General features: G+C 45.5%; 4 protein-coding genes across 6 annotated transcripts; 1 reads left to right on the top strand and 3 right to left on the bottom strand.

Moving 5' to 3' along the window:
• Window positions 1–4,595: 4,595 nt before the first annotated feature.
• Window positions 4,596–7,066, top strand: TSSK4 (testis specific serine kinase 4). Its single transcript, XM_060144887.1, has 4 exons — window positions 4,596–5,040; window positions 5,388–5,602; window positions 5,980–6,379; window positions 6,828–7,066. The coding sequence occupies exons 1-4, from the start codon at window positions 4,819–4,821 to the stop codon at window positions 7,005–7,007; spliced, it is 1,017 nt and encodes a 338-aa protein (XP_060000870.1). The 5' UTR covers window positions 4,596–4,818; the 3' UTR covers window positions 7,008–7,066.
• Window positions 7,067–7,988: 922 nt separating this feature from the next.
• CHMP4A (charged multivesicular body protein 4A) lies at window positions 7,989–12,011 on the bottom strand. Its single transcript, XM_060144827.1, has 6 exons — window positions 11,601–12,011; window positions 10,021–10,170; window positions 9,747–9,924; window positions 9,068–9,182; window positions 8,767–8,902; window positions 7,989–8,338 (listed from the first exon to the last, which is right to left on the bottom strand). Exons 1-6 carry the CDS (start codon window positions 11,629–11,631, stop codon window positions 8,280–8,282), a joined length of 669 nt encoding a protein of 222 aa, XP_060000810.1. The 5' UTR covers window positions 11,632–12,011; the 3' UTR covers window positions 7,989–8,279.
• A 145-nt stretch (window positions 12,012–12,156) lies between these two features.
• On the bottom strand, window positions 12,157–13,687 carry MDP1 (magnesium dependent phosphatase 1). Of its 2 annotated transcripts, XM_060144840.1 has the most exons (6): window positions 13,527–13,687; window positions 13,350–13,410; window positions 13,166–13,276; window positions 12,732–12,839; window positions 12,549–12,634; window positions 12,157–12,367 (listed from the first exon to the last, which is right to left on the bottom strand). In XM_060144840.1, the coding sequence occupies exons 1-6, from the start codon at window positions 13,561–13,563 to the stop codon at window positions 12,276–12,278; spliced, it is 495 nt and encodes a 164-aa protein (XP_060000823.1). In that variant the 5' UTR covers window positions 13,564–13,687; the 3' UTR covers window positions 12,157–12,275. The 2 variants fall into 2 exon arrangements, with proteins under 2 accessions (XP_060000823.1, XP_060000833.1); XM_060144850.1 differs by lacking the exon at window positions 13,166–13,276.
• A 977-nt stretch (window positions 13,688–14,664) lies between these two features.
• Window positions 14,665–24,511, bottom strand: NEDD8 (NEDD8 ubiquitin like modifier). Of its 2 annotated transcripts, none has more exons than XM_060144873.1 (4): window positions 24,379–24,511; window positions 15,639–15,686; window positions 15,388–15,470; window positions 14,665–14,802 (listed from the first exon to the last, which is right to left on the bottom strand). In XM_060144873.1, exons 1-4 carry the CDS (start codon window positions 24,394–24,396, stop codon window positions 14,706–14,708), a joined length of 246 nt encoding a protein of 81 aa, XP_060000856.1. In that variant the 5' UTR covers window positions 24,397–24,511; the 3' UTR covers window positions 14,665–14,705. The 2 variants fall into 2 exon arrangements, with proteins under 2 accessions (XP_060000856.1, XP_060000847.1); XM_060144864.1 differs by having other exon boundaries at window positions 24,328–24,451.
• Window positions 24,512–24,513: the final 2 nt, after the last annotated feature.

Below are 24,513 nucleotides of genomic sequence, written 5' to 3'. Positions count from 1 at the left end.
CGATAGGCAAGCCTGGGCCAGGTTTGGTGCAGAGGCACGCAAAGAGATCGGGTAGTTGCTCTTTTACCCCGTGAACTGGGCCGCCTGACGCTTGTTGTTAATTGCAGGTAAAGAACCTTGACATGCTTGCTTCGGTCTCTATGTTTTTATTCTTTATTTATCTCTGTATATGTGTTTGAGCATCTCTTAATTTTGTATTGCAGATTATTCTGGAAAAGTTTATCCTGTCAAGGGATCTGCCATTAGGGAAATTCCTCTGGAGATCAGACCCAGGGGCCATGACTTCGTTTTGGCCACCTGGGAACAACTTAAGGTTTCCTTTCCTCGCGTAAAGAAAGTGGAAAATCTCAAGCGGTTTCTGGCTTGAAAAGCCCTTCATTTACTCACTTCTGCCCTCTCTGACCCAGCCCTCCTCCCCGCAGGAGGATCCAGGAAGTAGGGGGTTGAGTTTTTTAGACAATCAATTAGTTTTGTAATTAGAAAAGTAATTTAGAGTGGCTTTTTTAAGTGATAACCCCCTGGTCTCTAAACCTGGGCCTCCTTCACAATTAACAGCCGCCCCCATAAGATCAGTGCCACCAAGCCTCCTCTGCTTTTCTCTCGAATTATCTTCCAAATTGCCCTTCATGCTGCCTTGGTTCAGGCCCCATCCCCTCACCTAAATTATCATTACAGCCACCTTGCTAGTCTCTTGGTCATCTCTCCCCTTGGATCCATTTTCCATACTGCTGCTGCAAGGATTTTTTCTTTTTTTAGTCTTAAAGATGTCCTATTTCCTGCAACAGTGGTTCTTTTCTTAAAAAAAATTTTTTTAAAATATTTTATTTATTTATCTATTTATTTTTGGCTGAGTTGGGTCTTTTGTTGCTGTGCGCTGGCCCTCTCCAGTTGTGGCGAGCGGGGTCCACTCTTTGTTGTGGTGCGTGGGCTTCTCATTGTGGCGGCTTCCTTTGGTGCGGAGCATAGGCTCCAGGTGCGCGGGCTTCAGTAGTTGTGGCACGTGGGCTCTACAGCGCAGGCTCAGCAGCTGTGGCGCACAGGCTTAGTTGCTCTGCGGCATGTGGGATCTTCCCAGAGCAGGGCTCGAACCTGTATCCCCTGCATTGGCAGGCGGATTCTTAACCACTGTGCCACCAGGGAAGCCCTAAAAAAATTTTTAAAGGTAACTTTCCATTTACAGTTATTACAAAATATTGGCTATATTCCCCGTGTTGTGCAATACATCCTTGAGCCCACCTTACTCCCAATAGTTTGTACTCCCACTCCTCCACCCCTATATTGCCCCCTCGCCCTTCTCACTGGTAACCACTAGTTTGTTCCCTGTATCCGTGAGTCTGTTTCTTTTCATTAAATTCACTAGTTTGCAACAGTGGTTCTCAAATATTGGTGTGCATCAGATTCAGCTGGAAACTGATTAAAAACATAGATACCGGGACTTCCCTGGTGCCACAGTGGTTAAGAATCTGCCTGCCAATGCAGGGGATGTGAGTTCGAGCCCTGGTCCAGGAAGATCCCACATGCCACGGAGCAACTAAGCCCGTGCGCCACAACTACTGAGCCCGCGTGCCTAGAGCCTATGCTCTGCAACAAGAGAAGCCACCGCAGTGAGAAGCCCACACACCGCAAGAAAGAGTAGCCCCCACTCGCCGCAACTACAGAAAGCCAGCACACAGCAACAAAGACCCAGCGCAGCCAAAAATAAAAATAAATAAATTTATAAAAAATAACATAGATACCTGAGTTCCACCAAATCCGGATCTTGGGGAAGGAGGTGACTGGGCATCAGTATTTTTTTAACAAGCTCTGACTTTGATGCACAGCAAAATTTAACCATGAGTACATAGGACAGAGTCAAAAAAAGCTTGGCATATTAGGCCTCTCAGACCTGCATTTAAATTACTTCTCCAGGTACATTCCCCTCTGGAACCCTATCCTGTATATTTAAATTGAAATCTTGAGTGTCATATTTTCTCAAGCTTGCAAGCTTCATATATGGTTCCTTCTGCCTAGACTGTTCAATCTACCATTCCCTACTTAACCTGCCTGGAGACTTCTTTTGAACAGTGCAAATGCCACCTTCTCTATAAAGCCTTCCCTTAACATTTCCTTACAGGCTTTGTTTATAGAACTTTATCTCACCGTACTGTTATTTTAACTTCTTACGTGTCTGTCTCCCTTGCTAATTGCTAACTCCTCACAGGAGGATTATAATTTATCCATCTTGGTATCCTCAGAGCCTAGCAGTGCTTTTGTATACAGTAGGCAGCTTAATACACATTCCTTGAATGAACTGGTTTATCTGCTGTACGTGATGAGAACAGAGGTGCCACCAAGCTGCCTATCCAGGGGAGCAGAAGATAGGCGGGGCTGGGTGGGCCTCCTTACCACTGTGTGCCCTGGACAGTTGTTCATCTTGATAGACTGAGGATGTAGATCTGGCTTCCAACAGGACTTTGGAAGCACCCTGCCAGCAGGATCAGCCTGTCAATAAATAGGAATTTACCAGTAGCCTATGGCATAATGTTGGAGTTTCTGTTTCGTTTTGGAGGATGGAAGATAACTCTGATTCTTCCTTTGTTATTTCTTCTGTGTGCCACCCCTCCCCCCATCTTAAATCCAGTTATATAACCCCTCTGACACAACCTCTTGTCCTCTGTCTTTCCCACCAAACTTGTTCCATTTCACTGAGACCTGCAACCCCTCCCCCTGTCCTTTGGCCTTTTTCTAGCTTGTCTTCCTAACCCAAGCAGCTTAGATTCTGCATTCCATCATTTTAGCCACATTCTTGCCTGTGTTCTTGATGCCTCTCTCCCATTCTTTCATGGCAGCTGCTAAGTGAAACCTTAATCTTGGGTCAATATGTCTGTTAATATTCAAGCACCTATATCCAGAATGTTAAATAATCTTAACACTATGATATGTTAAGATTGTGTGTCCATAAGTTGTGTTTTCCAATCTCATTTGGGCCCTCAGTGCTGCCCAATAATGCTCATTTTCCAAATCAGCTCTCTCCCATTCTCCACAAGCCTTTCTTCTCAAGTCTTTGACTTCATATCCCTTCTCTCATCAGCTTACCTCCCTTACAGCCTAGTGGGAGATGCAAGCAAGAAAAACAGACACCATGTTAGAGAAAGTATTGGAGCTGTGGGAGCACCCAGGAGGGAGGACCATCTAATTTGGGCCTGAACAGTCAGTAAAGGCTTCCTTAAAACAGATCATCAGCTAAGTCCTGAAGGGAGAGTAGGAGTTTGCCAGAACAGAGGGAACAATGAAGGAAAAGCAGTTGTTTGGCCGGAGCATTGCATGTATGTTACAAGAAAAAATCGGAGAGGTAAGCAGGGTCAAATTTGAAGCCACATAAAAGAATCTGGACTCGATCTTAAGGAGAATGGGGAGGCACTGAATTGTTATGGGAATAAAATCAGATTTACTCCCTGGACTTCAGGGTGAACACACTGAGGGGAGGGGAGCAGAAGGCTTGCTGGAGTTAAGAAATGAGGGGTCTCGATGAGATTCTTAGGGAGGACAGAAAGGTCTGAGGAAATAAGGCCTATAATAGAACCCTCGGGGTGTGATTAAGGGGTGGATGGTGGGGGAGGCTCCAGTGGAACCTGAGAAATGGGTAGAGGGATGGAAGGAAAACTGTAGAGTTCAGGGTCATGGAAGGCAAGATAAGAATGCATTTCAAGGGGACTTCCCCGGTGGTCTGGTGGGTAGAACTCCACGCTCCCAATGCAGGGGGCCAGGGTTCAATCCCTGGTCGGGGAACTTAGAGCCCACATGCATGCCGCAACTAAAGATCCCACGTGCCGCAACTAAAGATCCCACGTGCCGCAACTAAGACCCAGTGCAGCCAAAATAAATATTTTTAAAGAATGCATTTCAAGGTTAAGAGGAGTCTCCATCCCCACCTCATAAATCCGAGTGATCTTTGTAACCGTCTTTATGCATATAAAGGTATGGAAGTGATGGTTTGTGATTCTGGAGCCTAGGCCTCCATTGGTCATGCGGCTTGTCTTTTTTTCTCTTGAAATTCAGTGCAAACTGTGTGAGGGAACTTGGGCTACTCTACTGAATAATGAGATCATACGCAGAAACAAACCAGCCAGCTGAGATAATGCCACCAGCTGAATTACCCAACTGAGTCCAGCTCAACTTGTTCAAAAAAAAAAAAAGATTGTTATTTTAAGCCACCACCACCACCCCCAAAAAAGAATACATTTTAAAGTTAGATTCCTTAGAACACGCTTCTACAATACCTTGCGATTCTCTGTGATATTCTGACACTCAGGTGTTTCTCATGCTGGATTATAAACGCTAGCAGAGGCTCTCTTCGCCTTATTGGTTATTTTCTCCCAGGACTCCGTACACTGCCTGGCACATAGCAGGTGCTCAATAAACATGATTGGGTGAAAGGACCAGATCCACGGAGCGAGTCTCACCAAATTATAAAGGTACCTCCAGCAATGAATATGTTCCAAACTGCATTTCCTTCTCAAGCCTTGTGGCCAGTGGTGGATAGAAGGTGGATTATGATGTGTGCGGAACACGGGACCTTGGGGAGTTCCGTAACCAAGAGGAGAAAGAAGTAACAACAGCCAGTGGAGACAAAAAGAACTGCTTTTCCCTTCTTCCCTCTCCAAGCTCCTAGTGGAGAGCTGAGCCCAGCATCCCAGACTTGTATGACTACATAGGCAAGCTTTGGGAGACTAACTTCACTTTGGTACCCTAGCCTTCAGCGGCTCAAGGTGTTGGCTTTCTGAGCAGACAGGAGGCTTTTAAGTAGCAAAGCTCCCTGCTCTCAGCAAGCCCAACACAATGGGGAAGGGAGACACCTTGGGAGCACCATCCACCTCGGCCTACCGCTCTGTCATGGAGGAATATGGTTACGAAGTGGGCAAAGTCATTGGCCATGGCTCCTACGGGACGGTGTATGAGGCTTACTACACAAAGCAGAAAGTCATGGTGGCTGTCAAGATCATCTCAAAGAAGAAGGCCTCTGAGGACTATCTTAACAAGTTCTTGCCCCGTGAGATACAGGTTGGAAAGGGGCTAGAAGAGGGAGCTGGTACCAAGCTGCTTAAGGCTTCTCAAAAGGGGTATGGTTAGGAGGGGGTGGAGCCAGAAACCCCTATACCACAACTGAATGACTCACTAGGCAGCTAGGAAAATTACTTGATGTAAATTCAGCTTCTTTCCACCTCACCTCCAGACCCTCAAAAAGTAAAAAGTGCAAAGCATAGGGTTTGTCCACAGGCCACCAGCCCTCTGGGGTTTGATTCTGTTGCAAAGTTCTAGGAAAGTAGCAGTGGGAGAGTAGGAGAAGGCTGGGAGCGCAGCCAGGGTGCTCCCTGCCTGGGTTTGATGGGTCCCTCTCCTGGGGCCAGGTAATGAAGGTCCTGCGGCACAAGTATCTCATCAACTTCTATCAGGCCATCGAGACCACATCCCGAGTGTACGTTATTCTGGAGCTGGTTCAGGGTGGTGACGTCCTTGAGTGGATCCAGCACTATGGGGCCTGCTCTGAGCCCCTTGCTGGCAAGTGGTTCTCCCAGATGACCCTGGGCATCGCCTACCTGCACAGCAAGGGCATCGTGCACCGGTGAGGGCGCTGCCACCCAGACTGAGGCCTTTGGGCTCCCAAGGGGGTTTTATGCACGTCTTCCATGTTCTACCCTCTTTTTTCTTCCCTTGACCTCCCTCCTCAGTATCTAGGCCTATTCATCCACTTTATTTTAATCATCCGGTCAAGAACATTTGTTAAGTACCCACTGTGAGCAGAGCACTTTATGAAAAGTGATGGTGAGCTCCTAGTGATCCTCAGGTACCATCCTCTCTTCCCTCTGGGTTCTGCTCACAACTCCATGACTTTCCTTCCTCTCTGCCCTGTGTCCTCATAATGGCATCTCTCTCCCTCTTTGCCTTTCCTTATCTCTAGCCTCTGACCCCTGGCCCTTCAGCTCCCAGTCTAACACTAAGCCCTCTCCTGACCCCCAGCCTTTCTGCTGCTGGTAGGGACTTAAAGTTGGAGAACCTGTTGCTGGACAAGTGGAAGAACGTGAAGATATCGGACTTTGGCTTCGCCAAGATGGTGCCTTCTAGCCAGTCTGTGCGGAGTAGCCCTTCCTACCGCCAAGGGAACTGCTTTAGCCACCTCAGCCAGACCTACTGTGGCAGCTTTGCTTATGCCTGCCCGGAGGTCTTGCTAGGCCTGCCCTACAACCCTTTCCTGTCTGACATCTGGAGCATGGGCGTCATCCTCTACACGCTAGTGGTTGCCCGTCTGCCCTTCGATGACACCAATCTCAAGAAACTGCTGAGAGAGACTCAGAAGGAGGTCACTTTTCCACCTAACTATGCCATCTCCCAGGAGTGCAAGGTGCTGGCTCCCCCAGGAGGGCTGAGGCCTCAGGGGTGACCTGCAGAGAGGGAATACTCAACCTAGACCTCCCAACCCCAGGGAAGCCTCCCCCCTGATACCAGGGCCATTTCACACCCTTGCCCTGCCCTAGAATAGTGGGGAGGGCTTAAAGGGCCAACCTCTGGGCTTGCACCTGGGATGTGAGTGATAAGCAGGTTTTAGTCTCTATCTCTTTAGGCCAGAAGGGGATTCTGCAAGGATTTCCCCCAAGGAACCCTTCCTTTCCTTCCCCTCAAGGTGTTGGCTTTCTGAGCAGACAGGAGGCTTTTAAGGGTAAAGTCAGGGCCGCACTCCCTTTCACCAGAGTGGTGTGATGGGCTATCCTGCTACTTTCTTAGGTCCAGCTGCTCATTGTGTGGCACAATGCGGGCCAGCTCAGCCAAGACCTCTCTCTCCCCTGCCCTAGAACCTGGTCCTCCAGACACTATGCCAAGCCACCAAGCGTGCCACCATCCTGGACATCATCAAGGATCCCTGGGTGCTCAAGTTCCAGCCTGAGCAACCCACCCATGAGATCAGGCTGCTTGAGGCCATGTGCCAGCCCCCCGGCACCAATCGTCACCAATCCTTGGAAATCAGTACCTGAAAACGGCGGAAGGAGGAGGGGGTTGAAAGAGGAGCAAAGCAGGAGGGTCTTGGGCTAAAAATCTTTCCCACCAAAAATAAATCTAATTCTGTTTTAGTTCCATCAGCTAGAGTCACAGTCTTCCCTCAGGGGAACCTTAGCAGCGAACACTGCTGAGGGTGAGAGGTGTTTCTGCCCAGAGCTTGTAACCAGTCATCGTGACACTGGTCAAGTCAACATTATAATTTACAGTGTAGCGCATATGTGGCTCATAGGGGAGTGGGTTGGGCGTGCTCAGAGGAACACCTGCTTTGGGGAAGCTTCATTATTCTGGCTGAGTACATGCTCAGTTTTGTCTATCTCTATGCACTCTAAATGTTCAAATAGTGGGGTAGAGGTTGCTCTACCCTGATTGCTCGGTTTGGTCACAGCTCTGCCTGTCTACAGTACAAGGGGACGGCACTGTTCATTCTTTTAGACATGGGTATCAGGAGGTATGTAATATCTTGGTTCCTTCCTCCTCCAAATGCCACCTTACCCACTACTGAAACAATTCTGGTGAATCATGGTCCCTCATCATTGCTCCTACACGTCGAAGTGACAGTTCAAACCAAGCCTATGAACTATGCGTTCCGGAGAAAGGAAACCTATTGACCCCTTATCCCCGTACGTCTCCTTTCCTACCCTTGAAAGTGGGCTTTGTAAGGGGACAGCTGGTGAGTCACGGGGCTCTCTCGGCAGAGACACAACTGGGTGAAAGCAATGAGGGAAGGCTCAGGGACAGCTCCACACGGTTCTAGGATAAATAACAGATGGCAGTTTCCTCACCCTCAGCACCAGGCAGCTCTAGGACACACCAGCCTGAGAGATGGAACAGTATCTGCCTGGAACATAGTAGGCTGAGATAATGGAAGCTCCCATTTCTCCTATGCTCCAACTCCCCTTCATTACTCTCATTACTACTCATTTCTTGAAACAAAGCTCCAAGGACCAAGAGACGAGTTTCAGTTGTAGACAGGGCAGTATAAGCACTAGGATTCCATCCGCCCAATTTTATTGCGAACGAGGGCACTGTAACTGCTATTAAAGGGAGCCCAGGGGTTCCTCCTGCATCAAGATCCTTCTTCAGGGTTGAGCCTGGGATGGGAGGGCGACAGACCCTTTTCTCAGGCAGGGTCACACTACCACTCTCAGCAGGACCTCCCAACAAGGCCATGTTCCTTTAGCTTAGCACTTGGCACTTAAGGAAAAGAGAACAATGAAGGCAGCGTCAGGTAGACAAGCCCAGACTCATCAGGACACCCACTCAGCCAACTGCTTTAGTGCTTCTTCATCTTCATCCGTTTTGGGAGCTTTGGGGATAAGGATACCCAGAGAAAGAAAGAAGTGTTAAGGCCTCAGCAACTTCCAACCATCCCCTCCTATAACACTCAGAGCCTGCGGAACGCTCTCTCCCAGCAAAGAACCTAAGGGTATGGTCTTGCTTGCTGGGCTGCTGCTAATTCCCACAGCACCTTTGGGCAAATCAGAAGAAGCTGCCTCTTTCTCCGGGCATTTGCAGCCCTAAACCAGGGGACACAGTTTGCTGAGTGAAGCACAGGCCTGACTTCAGTCCTCATTCCCCTTCAGCCAGGTGCCCTTATGCAGTCAACAACCTGTGCAACTGTAGCAGCAACCCTCTCTGCCTGGATCCTTTCAGGCAGGATGGATGAGGAATAATTTTTCCCCATATCTATCCCACCCTCTCAAGTCCCTGAGATGACAGAACAGCCCTGGGTACCTGGCCCTGCAGGAAGATGTGTAGACGGTACACTGGGCAGTGTGACTGGGGGTTCCTCCTCCTTGTCGCCCACATGTAACAACTCTCGGGCCAATTCCTCCTGCTCCAGCTCCTCTAGCTCCTCCAACAGTTCATCCTGGATATGGGATGACAGGATCGCTCAAGACAAAGGAAAATTCTACTTCCAGAAACATACCACTTTTGGAGTTTCCCCCAAACCTGTCCCACAGTTCTCTTAGGCATTCCTTCTGGCTGGTCCCATGCCTTCTCCAATATTCCTTGACCCCTCACTCCCAATCACCTCATCCACATCATCTCCAAATCCCACGGGTCGAGAAATGGCATCTGAGATCTGCTGGGCCACCTCCTGTTGTTCTGTGATGTCAGCCATCAGTTCATCCACCTTGTCAATGTCCCTGAGAACAAGATACACAGCCCAGAAATCAGGTGACAACCCTGACTTTTTCATCTCACATGAATGAAGACCCTCCTGCCTGTGGCTTCAGACTGACAAATCCATGGCTACTAGATAAAAGAGATCCCTGGAAAAGTGTAAAGAGGCAAATCTGGGCTAAGAAATGGCAAGAAGACGCACTGGGGAGGAATGGTTGCACTCTCTTCTTTGAAGGATCTTTAAAAATGAGGAAAATTGGGAATTCCCTGGCAGTCCAGTGGTTAGGACTGGGTGTTTTCACTGAGGAGGGCCCGGGGTTCAATCCCTGGTCCGGGAACTAAGATCCCACAAGCCTTGCAGTACAGCCAAAAAAACCACAAAAAAGAGGAAAATCATCTTTCCTCCCTAGAATGCCCCAGCCAGCAAAGAGATCACCTTGCAATAAGTAAGGAGGCTGATAGGGGTCTAGCCATCACAGGCAACTCTACTGTAAATTCACATCTGGAGAGGTTTTAAGATTCACAGTACAACATCAAGCTACTCTCCCCAGTGCCGGGGCCCCCTCCTCCCCTCCCCCCGTACCCACATGTCCTGGTAGGCCTTCTTCATGCCTTGGGCAGCAAGGTCCATGGTACGAAGCACTTCTGCATTGGTGGTGGCATTCTCAATGGCCTCACGCTGAAACTCCAGGGTGGATAATGTCCCGTCCGTTTGTGCCAGCTGCTGTTCCAACCTTTTCTTCCTCCGCAAGGCCTGTAGGGCAGCTGATCCAGCCCACACCCTGAACATCAGAGCCAGAAGCCCTTGCTTCCCCCCCGCCCCCGGGCCCTCCCTGGTGGTGCCTGTCCCTCCCCCATTACCTCTCTTATTCTTCGTCCCATGCTTCTTGGCAGTTTGTAGCTCCTGTTCAATCTTCTGCTCCAGAAATTCCTGTTTCTTGATCAATATCTTCTCCGTCTCCTTCAGTTTCTGTATTGCCTCTTCAGGGGTTGGCCCCCTCTCCTTCTTCTCTGGAGTCCAATGGAGCAGCCCACATTGTGTAAAGAAAAATATTAGTCACCGATTATTGAGTGCATAGTAGTGCTAGGCACTTGACCGTGTTATTGTTAATCCCCAAACAACTTTCTACAATGAATGTACTGTCTCTACGAATGTGAAAACAGGCATAAAGAGGTTAACATTTTGGTCTAAAATCACAATTACTATAGTAAGAGACTGCAAAGGAATTGAAATGTGACAGTATGATTTCCAAAGCCAATATTCTTTTGCTATTCCTAGTTACCTTTCAAGTCATTTCCAGTTGTTTTTTTTAATAGAATTTATTTTTTTAGAGCAGTTTTGGGTTCACAGCAAACTGAGTGAGTGGAAGATACAAAGACTTCCCATATACCACCTGCACTCACACATGCATAACCTCCTCATTACCGTGTTCCCCACCAGAGTTCACTTTTTATAATTACTGTTCCACTTGCTATCCTAGGAGATACTCAAGGTCCTGATTCCACAGGATCAAACTGAATGAAGTAGGGAGGCTAGAGAAAAAAAAAATTGATCTCAATTTCTCCCTTCATCTTCTGCACTTCTAACAGACTTATTAAAAAAAAAAAAAATCTGAAGGCCCTAGCCTGCTTAATATCCTTCCATACTCTCCACTGCCTACAGGATAAAATCCAAAGAACTTTAAGACACACAGGGTCCTTCATGATCTGGCCCCCGTTTACCTCTCCATCCACACTTTCCTCTTCCTTCAGCGCGTGTGCGCGCCCACACACACACTCACAGGGCAGCCAGAACTCCTCTTCCCTAAATATACCATACTTTTTCCTGCCTCTGTTTTGCACAGTTACCTCTTCCTGGAGAACCTCAACCCCCCCCATCTGGCATACTTCTAGCCTTCTGGATCACCACCCGCCGTGCCTGCTTCTTCCGCGCACCCCTGGCTTTTAGGTAAATCTCCATCACAGAGTCGCCACACTACGCTGTAAATGCCAGATTTTGCTTGTTTAGGAAACTCTCCATCACGGAGTCGCCACACTACGCTGTAAATGCCAGACTTTGCTTGTCTTCCCGCACCACAGAGGAGCTCACGAGGGGTACCTTTCTTGGGTCACCTCAGATTGCCTCTGGCCCAGCATAAAGGAAGCACCAGTGTTTTGGAAAGGACTGAATGCCGACAGGCAGCAACTTGTCCCCCAGGCCTTAACGGCGGGAGCCAGCGCAGCTGCCACGCTCACCACTCGCACCCTCTCCCGGGCCTCGAGCTCTTCCCTCCAAGGGAAGGAAGGAAGGCAGCTGGAGCCAGGCGCCCTGACAAGGCGGCGCCTCCTGGCCCGGGAGAAGGCCTTGCTGGACCACCAGCGTTTTCAGGACAGCGTCTCCCGGCTCTCCCCCCGCCCCCTGCGGCCAGCACCTCCCAGGGACCAGTCTCGGCCGGGCTCACCCCTCCCGAAGAGCCGGCCGAGCCCACTCATCGCGACCCTAGCCTCTCCCGCCTCCGCCCTACGGCGTCCCGTACGCTTCCGCCTTGCTCCCGGGAGGTGCTGGGCTCATCACTCCGAGACCAGCCTCGGCCAATCCCTCCTTGGGGCACCGCGGCGACATCATCAACAAGCGCCAGCGAGACCCCTATCACGTGCGACCCGACACACCAGCCCCAAACCCACGCGCTCCTCTTAAAGCGGCCGCTTCGTTTCCCACTATATAAAAAGGTCGCCTCACCCTCCCCAACCCAAAACAAAGTCTTTGCTTCCTGGAAGGAAGTGTGCAGGGTAATGCACCCCACTACTTGGGGCCAGTGGAAGAGTTCTTCATGTCCTTGACAGAGCTCAGGAGAGGTGTGGGGATGGGGAGAGCATAAGGGAATCACAGTCTTGGGTTTGCCACAAGTTTATAAGGCAGAACCTGATGCAGTCTAATGCCTCACATACTGGTCTTGGCACCTCCGGATGGCCCACCCCGGGTCACACGCTAGAAAATTAGTAACAACACACACTGGGTAATATCTCTTCTGCCACACACAAATACACTTTAATAATTTACAAATGCACCTGAAAATGCCCTCCTGATTTCCTTTCAGTTCTATGCCTCAAATGAGGCTCATCCACAGGACTGGACCTCAGAGTCCAGCTTGTGCCTTTGCAAATGTCTCTAATCCTTGAGTTAGGGTCTGAAGGCTCATTCCATTCTGGACATGAATGCTGGTAACACCTAGAAAGAAAGAAGCCACAATTTCATCAGGCCTTCAGGGCTCCCTATTATGACTCTCACCTTTTTGGGGTGTCACCTGCATGCAAACTATCCATCCTGTACATATCTACCTAACCCCTTCCCTCTTAGGAGCCCTTTCTCCTCACTCCCCAAATGGCTATCCTTGCCATTCAGTCAGTACCCAGTTTGCTGACATCTACAATATTCCGCTTTTCATCATCAAAGAAGATCATCTGGGAGAAAGGAACTCCAGTCTTCTGATGCAACCTGTGCAAGACACGGCGAGGGTAACCACTCTGGCTTCTTAGCTCCTCCAGCCTCTCTGGTCTTCTGTCTCCCTGCTTCTCCCCTTATCTCAGCGTACCTCTTAAAGTGCGTGACCTTGCTGCCTGGGTAGATCTCCCGATGAACAAAGTATCTGACAAGGTCAAAGAGCTCCAGTAGCTGGTTGGCCCCTTCAACCTCACCTGTCCTGCAAAAAGGTGTAGTAGATGGGATCAGGAGAGTGGAGGGCCAAGGCTGCAAGTGAAATTATGTGTAACCAGGGGGAAATCAACTTGCTGTTCTTCCGGGATGGGTAGGCATCCTCCGCCCTGATTCAATTCCATATCCTTCCTGACACAGGTGGCACTGAGCCAATGTTTATTAAACAAAATGCACAGGAGAAGGTACAATTCGAAGAATATACAAATACCTGCAAGTTTGCACCGCCTAAATTTTTGCAGCCAAGGGGTTACACGGGAAGTCTCCTCATGCATGCACCTCTCAGCATTAGACCGACTCAGTCGCTCTTCTTACCGTGAAGCGGCCGCGACGGGCACCCCCAAGCCCTGCAATCTTTCCAGGACCTCAGGCACCTCTGGGTACAGTCGGACGGCCTGGCCCCGCCTATCTCGTACAGTTCCATCACTGGGGAGGGCGAGAGTGTGCTCAGCTCCCGCGGGGCCCCGCCTGGCCCCAGGCCTCCCCAGCCCCGCCTCACCTGCTTTTGTGGAACGGGGGGTCTACGTGCGTGTCCACCCAGAACGGCCACAGCGTGTAATCTGTGAGAGGAAGGAGGGGGAGGTCTCAGCCTGGGCAGGCGCAGGGCCTCGAGAGCATCAACTGAGGTTTGGAAAAAACTGTGCCCTACGAAACTCTTCCCAATCCAGCCCCTCACCTAGATCGAAGACTACGAGCTTCGGGAGCCGCGCCATGACCCGCGCCCGCAGGCTGCGCGCACGGAGGCGGGCCTTTCTGCCGCGGCTCCCAGGCCGCCCCGCGGGCCTTAGAGAAGCGGCGACTAGAGCGTCGCCAACCTGAGCTGGGAAGATCGGCCCCAAAACCTCACAAGAGCGCCTTCTGGTGGTGGTGGTGGGGAGGACCGCAGCAAAGTGCCAATGCCAAGTCTCTCCAAGGGATATTCTTCCCTTGCTTCTCCACCCCACCCGGCCTCGCCAGCTTCTACTGAGCTAGAGGAGACAAGGAAGGGAAACCCTTTCTTCTGGCACCCGTCTCTCATTTTATCTCACCAACTGAGCCCTAAAGTGATCCATCATAGCTTGTCACTCCACACTCATCCTTTCTCCACATCAGCCACTCCACCGTATACAGCCTAGAGCCCTCAGCAATATTCCAGCCATAAAAGAATGCAGTGTCCGCTAAGCTCTTGATGGCTTTCTTGAAACAGGCCCCAAATGTCCAGTAGAGTCACAATGGGGGAGAATTCACTCTCCTGGTTTCTACCACCCACGTCAGTAGTATGCTGACAGATATGTAACAACCAGTTTGGGGAGAAGGACTGATTTGTATTGTTTGTCAATTTCTGTAAATATTCCTACCATGGCCAATTTCAAGCTACCAACACGAAGTCACTTAATATGGGGTTAGGAAAGATGCCAACAATTAGCTCTGGAGCCGGGTAAGAGCTGGCTCCAGCACACCACTGAGTGTAGACTCTTAAGCATCTGAGAACCCCTCTAAGGGCACATTCTCTTACACTGTCCTACTCCTTCAGCCTGGTATAACTGAGTGTGCATTGGCCCATTTTGATTTCAGTCACGTTTGTGCAATAGAAGAAAGATTCCAGGAGGCCAGGAAATATTTTATTGACAACCAGGGACATAGCCATTAACAGAGGGAAGCACACAGGACTGCAAACTAAAACCCAATAGCCAGCAAGGGCCCTTTGGGCCAGGAACACTGCATCCTGGGGTCCTCACAGTCTCCCACCAACAGACACACAAGACTGGGCATCCAGGAGAGGGGGCAGTGGCTCTGGTGTCCCACAGTGTGAGAGGATACATGATTCCTCATAATGAGCGACAGGACAAGGAGGTGAAATGGAGGGGGGCGTCCATCACTGCCTAAGACCACCTCCTCCTCTCAGAGCCAATACCAGGTGGAGGACTGAACCACCTAGTATCTTGTAATCAGCTGCTGTCTTCTCATCGTTCCTGCAGGAAGAGGCAAAAAAAAAGAAAAAAGGTATTAGAAATACCATCTAGAGCAAGGTTCTTAACCTGGGTTTCATGGATCTGTCTGGGGATCTATGAATGCAGATGAGAAAAAAATTACATCTTTATATTTTTACTAACCCCTAACTGAAATTTGATATTTCTTTCAGTTTTGAACACAGGCAAAAAACCCACAGGGGTATTATTAGCAATATGGGTAACTTGTTAACAACAAAAATTAGATATTTTCCTATCATTTCACAACTATTTGTAGGTATCTTGAAAATCTTTTAAAATTATAGTAGTTATTATATCCATCATTAGATCTTAATGAAGTACATATATCACAAACTTGCTTTTTTAGTAGTGTGATAAGTGTATTTCGATCCTATTAGTTTCTTTTGTAATTCCATGCATTTTATTTTATGTCTGCAAAAATCTAATTCTGAGAAGGGGTTCATAGCCTTCATCAAATTGCCAAACGGTCTGAGACAACAAAAAAAAGGCAGGCCTGCTCCACCTCCAGTACTTGCATCTTCATCTTCACATAAGATGGCCACGCCCTCATTCCCATTCCAAACTTACATCTGTTTACCACTGTAGATGAGCCGCTGCTGCTGTGGGGGGATTCCCTCTTTCTCCTCCACACGCTCCTTGATTCGCTCCACCTTTAGGGGTACAAGTAGTCAGGGGTTGCTCAGGGGGAAGGACCGTGGAACGGGAAAGAACAAGAGCTATGCAGAGAGTATGAGAGCGGAAGGACTCAGTTCACCAGCATACCCAAGCAAGTGTACATGTAGGGAGATAGGCATGGAGAGGTATTGGGCGTACATTACCTTGTCTGTGGGTTCAATGTCAATCTCAATCTCCTTTCCGGTCAGCGTCTGAAACAGGCAACGGTTTCATGAATCCTACAGCCCAATATACAATTTGTCTCCTAGGTAAAACATCCTGGCCTAGTCTTGGGGGATCTACTACCTTCTGAGAAACGCACATTCTCAAAGCTGATTTGAAGTGTCAGAAGTTTTGACCACACCCGATTTCAGACATTTTTAGGCTGTGAACAACTTTGATAGGGGAAGATTCTGTAAACCATTTGACCCTTTTAATCTCACAGGTCATCTCACCTCCCATTCTGCTAGAATCCAAGAGAATACCATAACTCCTTTCGATAAGACAGCAATGAGAATTGTCCTAAGGAAAGTATTCCTTTGAGAAGGACCTTATCTCATGTACCAATGCTAGAAATTAACATTCAGATAACTCAAAGAATTCTCTCAGGGACACTGGAGATCACCTCTGACCAACATTTTTTTTTTTAATATTTATTTATTTGGTTGCGCCGGGTCTTAGTTGTGGCAGGAGGGCTCTTTAGTTGTGGCTCGAGGGCTCCTCAGTTGTGGCATGCGAACCCTTAGTTGCAGCATGCATGTGGGATCTAGTTCCCTGACCAGGGATTGAACCCAGGTCCCCTGCATTGGGAGCACAGAGTCTTAACCACTGCACCACCAGGGAAGTCCCTGACCAACTTTTTAAGTAATACTAGAATTCAACATTCTATTCTCCCATATCTTCTCCAGACTTCCACCTAAATCCTAAATTGCAGCTCTGGTCTTCTTGACTTCTTCTATAGACAAAGGGCTGCTGATATTCAAACAATAATTATACTCATTGTACACTTATAAACATGCTTCATCCAATCTAATCTCCCATCCATCCTTGCTCTTCAAACTCCATCTGCACCAGTCTACAGTAATCCATAATTTAGGGGCATTTTCCTTGCTTCTACTGTTTTTCTTGTTGCCATGCCCTCTTCCGCTCTTTTGCAAACCTTCAAGGGACGCTTTAAGATTGATGACTTGTCCCCAGTACACTTTAAGAGCCATTACAGCTAGTTGTTTAAGTGTCAAACTCCCCAATTTATACTCCAGCTCCCTAAAGGACAGAGACTGTTCAATCTTCCTAATTTAAGCACAAAGCACAGTGTTTGACATAGAAGCAGTCAATAAATATTGGTGGAACAGCTAAATACACCAATGATCATGCTATGATCACAGCCAACATCTACTGAACACTTTCCAAGAGTTAGAAACTACGCTGAGTATCTTACATGCGTCAATACATTTAATACTTGCAAGTACTTGTGAGATATGTACTATTACTATCACCATTTATAGTTGAGGAAAATGGGGTTTGGACAGGTTAAAAAGCATGCCTATGAAGTCAAAAGGAGAGTATGAATCCAAACACAAACTCTCTGGCCCCAGAACCTGAGCTTTCAGCTCTGTACTCAGTACTGCCCAAGTCTGGCTGATCTAGTATTGAGACCCAATGTACACTCCTGTGGTGGACTCACAAAATAACATATGGTTCCTACTTATGATATTCACAAAGACCAGCATGAAGAAAGTACTTAGGATCTAACTTCTCAACCATGAGAATGGTTCACTACTAAGGATATTTCAAAAAATCCAAGAGTAACTCCTTTGGATTGACCTGTTTGGATGCAAAAGAATAAATTACAACAGTGATTTTCAAGTTTCCACCCCAACTCAAGCTGGTCTGTTTGAAAATTTTCAATAGTCTATGGTAAAATGAGAAAAATAATGACAACAATGAGATTTTCATGAAACTAAATATTTTCAGGTGTTAAAATGTCCTTTTATGAAACGACAGTGACAATATATGGTATTTCTTTAGGCTCCTTCCTGACAAAATGAAAAGTATGCAATACCATGTTGTCCACAAATTATCTCAATTTATTGATCATAATACTTTAAATGCAAAGATTCTTTAACCAGACAATTCTATTTCTAGATAACTAACCTTAAGGAAAAACTTGAAATTTGAGTACGTATTCAAAGAGGAACTTGTGAGGTTTACTGCAACACCTTTCATAAAAGCAAAACACAAGAAACAGCCTAATGCCTATTAATAGGAAAACTATTAAACTATGGTACAGCCATAGAATTATATATATATATATATATACATATATATATATATATTTTTTTTTTTTTTTTTTCTCTGTACGCAGGCCTCTCACTGTTGTGGCCTCTCCTGCTGCAGAGCACAGGCTCCGGACGCGCAGGCTCAGCGGCCATGGCTCACGGGCCCAGCCGCTCCACATCATGTGGGATCTTCCCAGACCGGGGCAAGAACCCGTGTCCCCTGCATCGGCAGGCGGACTCTCAACCACTGCGCCACCAGGGAAGCCCTAGAATGATATATTTATTATGCAACAGTTTATACACTAACATGGAAAGATCTAGAGAATGTATGATTATGTATCATTTTCTATATGTAAATATATACATACATACATGCATAGAAGAAAGGATTAAAAGTATACCTATCTCCTAAAATTATGATGATCCTTGAGAAGGGGAGTAGGATTGAGGAGACCAAAGCTAACTCTCCCTTTATCTGTACTATCTAATAAAATATCTAATAAAAATATATTCCTTTATCACATGAATATTAATAAATATTCATTCTGATTTAATAATAACAATTTTTAAAGAGTACAAAAGACTCTAACAGAAAGCCTAGAACTGTTCTCCCAAGAGTCAGATGCTTGGGCTTTATGACATTTGAAAAAAATTATTGCTTTATAAAATCTAAAACTCTAGCACTGGTCCTTTGTTTCTGAGATCGACTATAGAAGCCTATGAATGTATCCAGAGAGCAATCTGGCATATGGTGTCCCAGCAATAACACTTCTGGGAAAATAATCCTCTGTCCAAAAATATACCTATGACAATGAATTGCAACTTTTTGAAACTGAAAAACTAGAAACACAATCTAAATATCACACAATTGAGGGTTAAATAAATTATGGTACAAACACAGGGGGAAAATCACACAGTTCTCAAACAATGTTTAGACTAACAGTATAATTCTTATTTTGTAACTAAAGAAATACACACACACATACGTGTATTTATATGCTTTCAAAAAAGTTTGGAAGGATGTAGACATCAGTGCTTTTATCTTGAGTTTTGAGATTATGGGTGATTTAAATTATTTTCTTTGTGCTTTTTTGTATTTTCCATTTTTTAATACCATGAATACATTGGGATGAGAAAAAAAAATTAAAACAATGTCCTTGATGAGAGTATAAGGAAACCATTCTGTAAAGCAGCACTGTCCACTAGAGATAGAAACTTAGTGAAAGCCACATATACAATATTAAATATTCTAGCAGCCACATTTTTAAAAGGTGAAATTAATTTTAATATACTGAAACCCAATATATTCAAATTATTAATATATTTTACATTTTCTTCTAAATCTTCAAAATTCTGTGTGCATTTCATACTGACAGCACACCTCAATTCAGATGATAAGTTATCATCTGAAATACTTGATCTGTATTTAAGTTTCACAATTTACAGTTGAAAAAGTATGTTTACATTCCCAACTTGTTCCAAACAAGTTAAAAGGTTTTGCAACTACTGAATAAAGTTTCAGTTCTTATATTAAATTAATTAAAATTAAATACAAATAAAACAAATGAATTCCTCAGTCTCACTAGCCACATTTCCCGTGGTCAATAGTGCACGTGGGCAAATGGCCACTGTACTGGACACTGCTCAAGGATCCCAGCTAATGTAGGAAGCAACAATAAAATCAGAATATCCCCATTTTGTAAACTCCAATGAAATAATGGATCTAGGCAATGACTAACATCGCAGAAAGCAAAACAACCTGACAGAAGCATGTCACAATACCACCTATGAATTATTCTCACACATGAACAGACAAAAAGGACAAATCAAGCCTCTTGATCTTATTACCAATTGACAGGAAATACAGAGGAAAGAGGAATATATTAAAAGACAGCATGGGAATGTAATCAACAAAATTCAAACTATAGGAAACTCTACGGGAACAACCACCTAGATTATTCAACAAGAAAAAAAATGGGGGAAATGGGGAATTACAGGTTTAAAGAGGCCTAAAATACTTATCAACCAACTACAATGTATGAATCTTAGTTGGATCCAGATTCCAACAAATTGTAAAAAACAAATGAGACAATGATAGTGTGAAATCACTGTTGATTTTTTAGGTGTAATAATTATGGTTATGTTAGTAAAAAAAGTTCTTTTTTACAGATAAATACCGAAATATATACCAATAGTATACGCTACGCTATCTGGGACTTGCTCCTTAAAACATAAGTTGGTGAGTATAAATAAAATAAGATTGGCCATGAGATGATCGTTTTTGAAGCTTCGTATGGGGTGCATTATTCCTTCTCTCTGCTGTTGTATATGTCTGAAATTGTCATAATTAAAATCATTTAAAACTGAACAATTTTAAAAGATATTCTTTTCTTTTTTTTTTTTTTTTTTGTGGTACGCGGGCCTCTCACTGTTGTGGCCTCTCCCGTTGCGGAGCACAGGCTCCGGACGCGCAGGCCCAGCGGCCACGGTTCACGGGCCCCGCCGCTCCGCGGCATGTGGGATCTTCCCGGACCGGGGCACGACCCCGTGTCCCCTGCATCGGCAGGCGGACTCTCAACCACTGCGCCACCAGGGAAGCCCTAAAAGATATTCTTGATTTTAATTTTAAAAGATATTTTAAAAGACCATGTCATACTGGATTTCTTCCCTCAAATCTGGTCATTGTGACCTGGGAATACATTCACTGCTATTCAGCTAGTCTATGATGAACCTCAGCCTGACATTCTGCTATAAGCACTGTAGGGGATATAAAAGAAATTAAGTGACCCAACCCTTGCCAACAATCTCTTTCAAGTGAAGATTTACAACCAAGAGACACTGAGACATACAATTAATAGAACAAACCAATGCACAAGAAATACCATACTGAATGTTATCGTCCAAAATACAAGAGGCAGTGACAAAGTGCCGTGGTGAGGGAAAATCAACAGTGATTAATTTAAACCTGAGATAACACTTCACACCCACTAAAATAGCTATAATAAAGATGGGTGCAGAGTAGCTGGAATGCTCACTCATTGTAAGTAGGGATGTAAAATGGTGCCATACTTTGCAGATCTGTTTGGCAGCATCTTTTAAAGTTATACATGACCTAGTAATTCCATTCCTAGGTATTTATCCAAAGGAAATGAAAACATAAGTCCACAAAAAGACAATGTTCATATCATCATTTCTGGCTATTAGAAGCCTCCTTCATAATAGCCAGAAACTGGAAATAACCCAAACGTCCATCAACGGGAGAATGGATAAACAAATTGTGATACAGTCATCTAATGTAGTATTACCAAGTAATAAGAAGGAGCTACAGACACAACAACAGACATAATGCTGAGTGAAAGAAGCCAGACACAAAAATGATATATTCTATAATTCCATTATATGAAATTCTAAAACAAGTAAAACTAACCTATGGAACTTTCAGAGGGCAGGGGTGAAAATGTTCTAGATCTGTGGCTACATGGGGGTATACTGTTGTTAAAAACTCCTTGAACTTAACCCTTAAGAGCTTTGTGTTTTATTTTACGTTTAAAAAAGCATGAATGAGAAAACTGGGGCTTAGATAGTAAAGACAGGTGCCCAAAGTAATTTGCTAAGAGGAATCAATGCAGGATCTGAGGTTAGGGAATAATATGATGAAAAAGAAGGTTAAAGAAGACCTGTACACTATGATTTTGTACACCGTATTTTGGTATAGACTCTAAACTTTATTATTATTTTTTAAAAATACATATACTTTATTTTTTTTAAGAATTTTTTGATGTGGACCATTTTTTAAAGTCTTTATTGAATTTGTTACAATATTGTTTCTGTTTTATGTTTTGGGATCGAACCCACACCCCCTACACTGGAAGGTGAAGTCTTAACCATTGGACCACCAGGGAAGTCCCTAGACTCTAAACTTTAGAGGGGAATGGCAGTAGGAAATCTTGTTGGAGGTATCCCAACAAGAGGTATTTCTCTGGAGGTATCACAGAGAAATAAAGATATAAGTTAATGAGACCCCAGATGAGAACAAGGGTAATGGGAATAGAAAGAAAATCAACAGAAAGATGTATCAAAAGAAAAATTAGGTTCTATAAGAGAACAATGATTTTAAAGAACTGGGTTCCAGGTAACTGGTAGATTGATGGGATCAATATATGAGATGAGTATTGGGAAGATGGCTTAAGACAGAAGATGCTGTATTTAATTTTGGAAACACAGAGATGAGGCATCAAGAGAAGTTTTAAATCACGGGTGTGCCAACTAAAGGATGTCACTTGCCCCCTGGTTCTACAAGAATTAAGTCATTAGCTACTGCAGTCGCTGACTTTCAACCCAGCCTGAAAGGAGTTCAAGGGGGAGACAGGAATGAGGCACATCAGGAATGTGCTCTGGGAAAATTAATAGAACACGCCTTTAAATAGTTAGATATTTTCAGGAGAAAATTTTATGAACCCAAATTCTTGCATCTTCCCATACTTAGAAAAGCACTAAAACCATTAACTAAGATATCTGTTCGACTAGCAGCAACCTTCTACCGAGATGTGTGCTTGATTACCCTTTGCCAAAATCACATACATGCTGACCTCCCCCACTTACCTTTGGAGCAGTTCCTCAGTGCTATCTAAGAGGCTGTCTCCTGGGCTAAGGTCCTCAGTAAGTCCCCAAATAAACTGAACTCACAGCTCTTATGTTGTGTGTTTTTCCTTCCGTGGACAAGGGATTTAGTTGTAAAAGATTGCAAAAAGAGATATGGAATAAGTTACCTACATGGAGAAGGACAGTGGAGAATGAATAATTCACAAAGGAACCCTGCTAAAAAACCTATCATTTGTATAGTAGTTCACAGCTAATTGCTTTATTTATTTAATATACAAAAATGTATTTAACATACAAAAAAGAAAGAGAAAGATGGACAGAGAAACCTATTTGAAGGTGGAAAGGAAAGTGTTTTGGGAAAGAAGCCTGACAGTTTTAGAGAAGTACTAAATACAAATGGATTCAAAGAAAGTAGAACCTTGTATACTCCCCAGACAAGCAAAAATGCAGAATGTTAGAAATGCAGAATCTCGGGTTCCGTCCCAGACCACTGAATTAGAATCAGCATTTTAACAAGATCCCCAGGTGATTCTTACACATTTTTAAGTTGAGAAGCCCATCTAGAATACAGTATTTTCTTAAACTGCAGGTCTCAACCCATCAGTGGGTTATGAAATCAACTTGGAATAGAATTCAAAATACCAGAGCATATCACACACTGTTATTTTGTGTTGTATGGGACCATGAGGTAAAATTTTTTTGTGTAGGTTGAGATTTAAAAAAAGGTTTACAAAACACTGAACGAAAGTATAGTAATAACCTCTTCTTTGGACTAAGGGAGGACTAAGAGAACCTGAGAATCCATATGTATGGAAATGACATAAACATTCACTTGCTAATGTTTCTCAAGACTTTTTGGACAGTGACCCACACTAAGAAATACATATGAACAAACATCACATCCATGCATGTAATATACATACAAAATAAAACCCCAAATTTCACACACAATCCTCTTATCCAGAAGTATACCCTGATACCTCTATTTTTTTCTTTTTCTTGTTGCTTGTGACCCACGGACTTCTTAAACTGATTTTACCACTAGTGACTGTTTTATAGCTCATTACTCAAAATTTGAAAAACAATGACCTTCAACATGCTGCTTGGCCTCAATCCTTAGCTAAGATGGTGGTTCAGAAGGACTGAAGAGGTTAATGGCTATTATGCATGATAAATACACTAAAGAGCTGATGAAATAACGATAGACTTCCTTGGCAGTTTTTTATTTTTAAATGCTAAACTAACGTTGCACTGCATCAATTGTTAGTTTTTGTCCCTCCCTCTTAAGGCACAAAGGAGGAAATAGCAGATAGAACTAATGAGGGTTGGAAACTGGTGAAGAACCACAGGAGGTGGGGTGGAGATGAAGGAAACACTGCTAGTACCAAGAACTAGGGCACTGATAACTAACTTGCCTCAGTCAAGGAAGGGAGGCTGGTCCAGGATGCTGGCTCAGAAATGCAGGTGCTAACTGAACACGCTCCCAGCTTTGTTTCCTGAAGGCCGGCTGAGATACTACACCTTGGCGACAACTAGCAAAAGCTCACAGTCTAGTTCCTGGGAGGCCCCGGTTCCCTAGGCTACGTTTTTGTGCTGTACTCGGAGTAGCCTACGTTAGGGGCTGGGAGAAGCAGGTAACTGGGGCATGAACGATGGAGAACAGAGCTTATTCCAAGAATCCGAGAGAGAGGGGGGCCAAGATGCTGCTAGGCCTTCTCTATGACCGCGGGGGCTCGAACACAGCGAGACCCCGGACAAAGGCGGCCTCCTTCTGGGTCAAAGAACGGTCCCGGAATGAAAGCAGGCACAGCACAGACCCCGGGGTCGTCTGGCTGGGCCAGCCCCTGCTCTCTAAGCCCTTTTGGGGACCCCCCTACATCCCATCAACCCTCGCGCGGAGCCCCGAGGCTGTCAGCCCCCTCCAAGCTCGGGAAAGGCGTGATTTTCCTTCCCGGCTTCTCCCTTAACGCACAGCGGCCAGCCCAGTACCACTGCGTCTTGGCAAGGATGGAGGTGCTCCCACCTTCACTTTAATTAGCATCTTCTTCCCAGTTTGGGGCTGCACACAGATAAATTGCTGCTTCTACCGCTGCGATCGCCGATGCAGCTCCCCAGCACTCAGCCTGTGGGAGTCACTTCTGCTTCCGGGTCACTGCCT

Source organism: Lagenorhynchus albirostris, chromosome 1, assembly GCF_949774975.1.
Source record: "Lagenorhynchus albirostris chromosome 1, mLagAlb1.1, whole genome shotgun sequence".
NCBI lineage: Eukaryota > Metazoa > Chordata > Mammalia > Artiodactyla > Delphinidae > Lagenorhynchus > Lagenorhynchus albirostris.
This window is presented reverse-complemented; position numbering and strand designations above follow the sequence as displayed.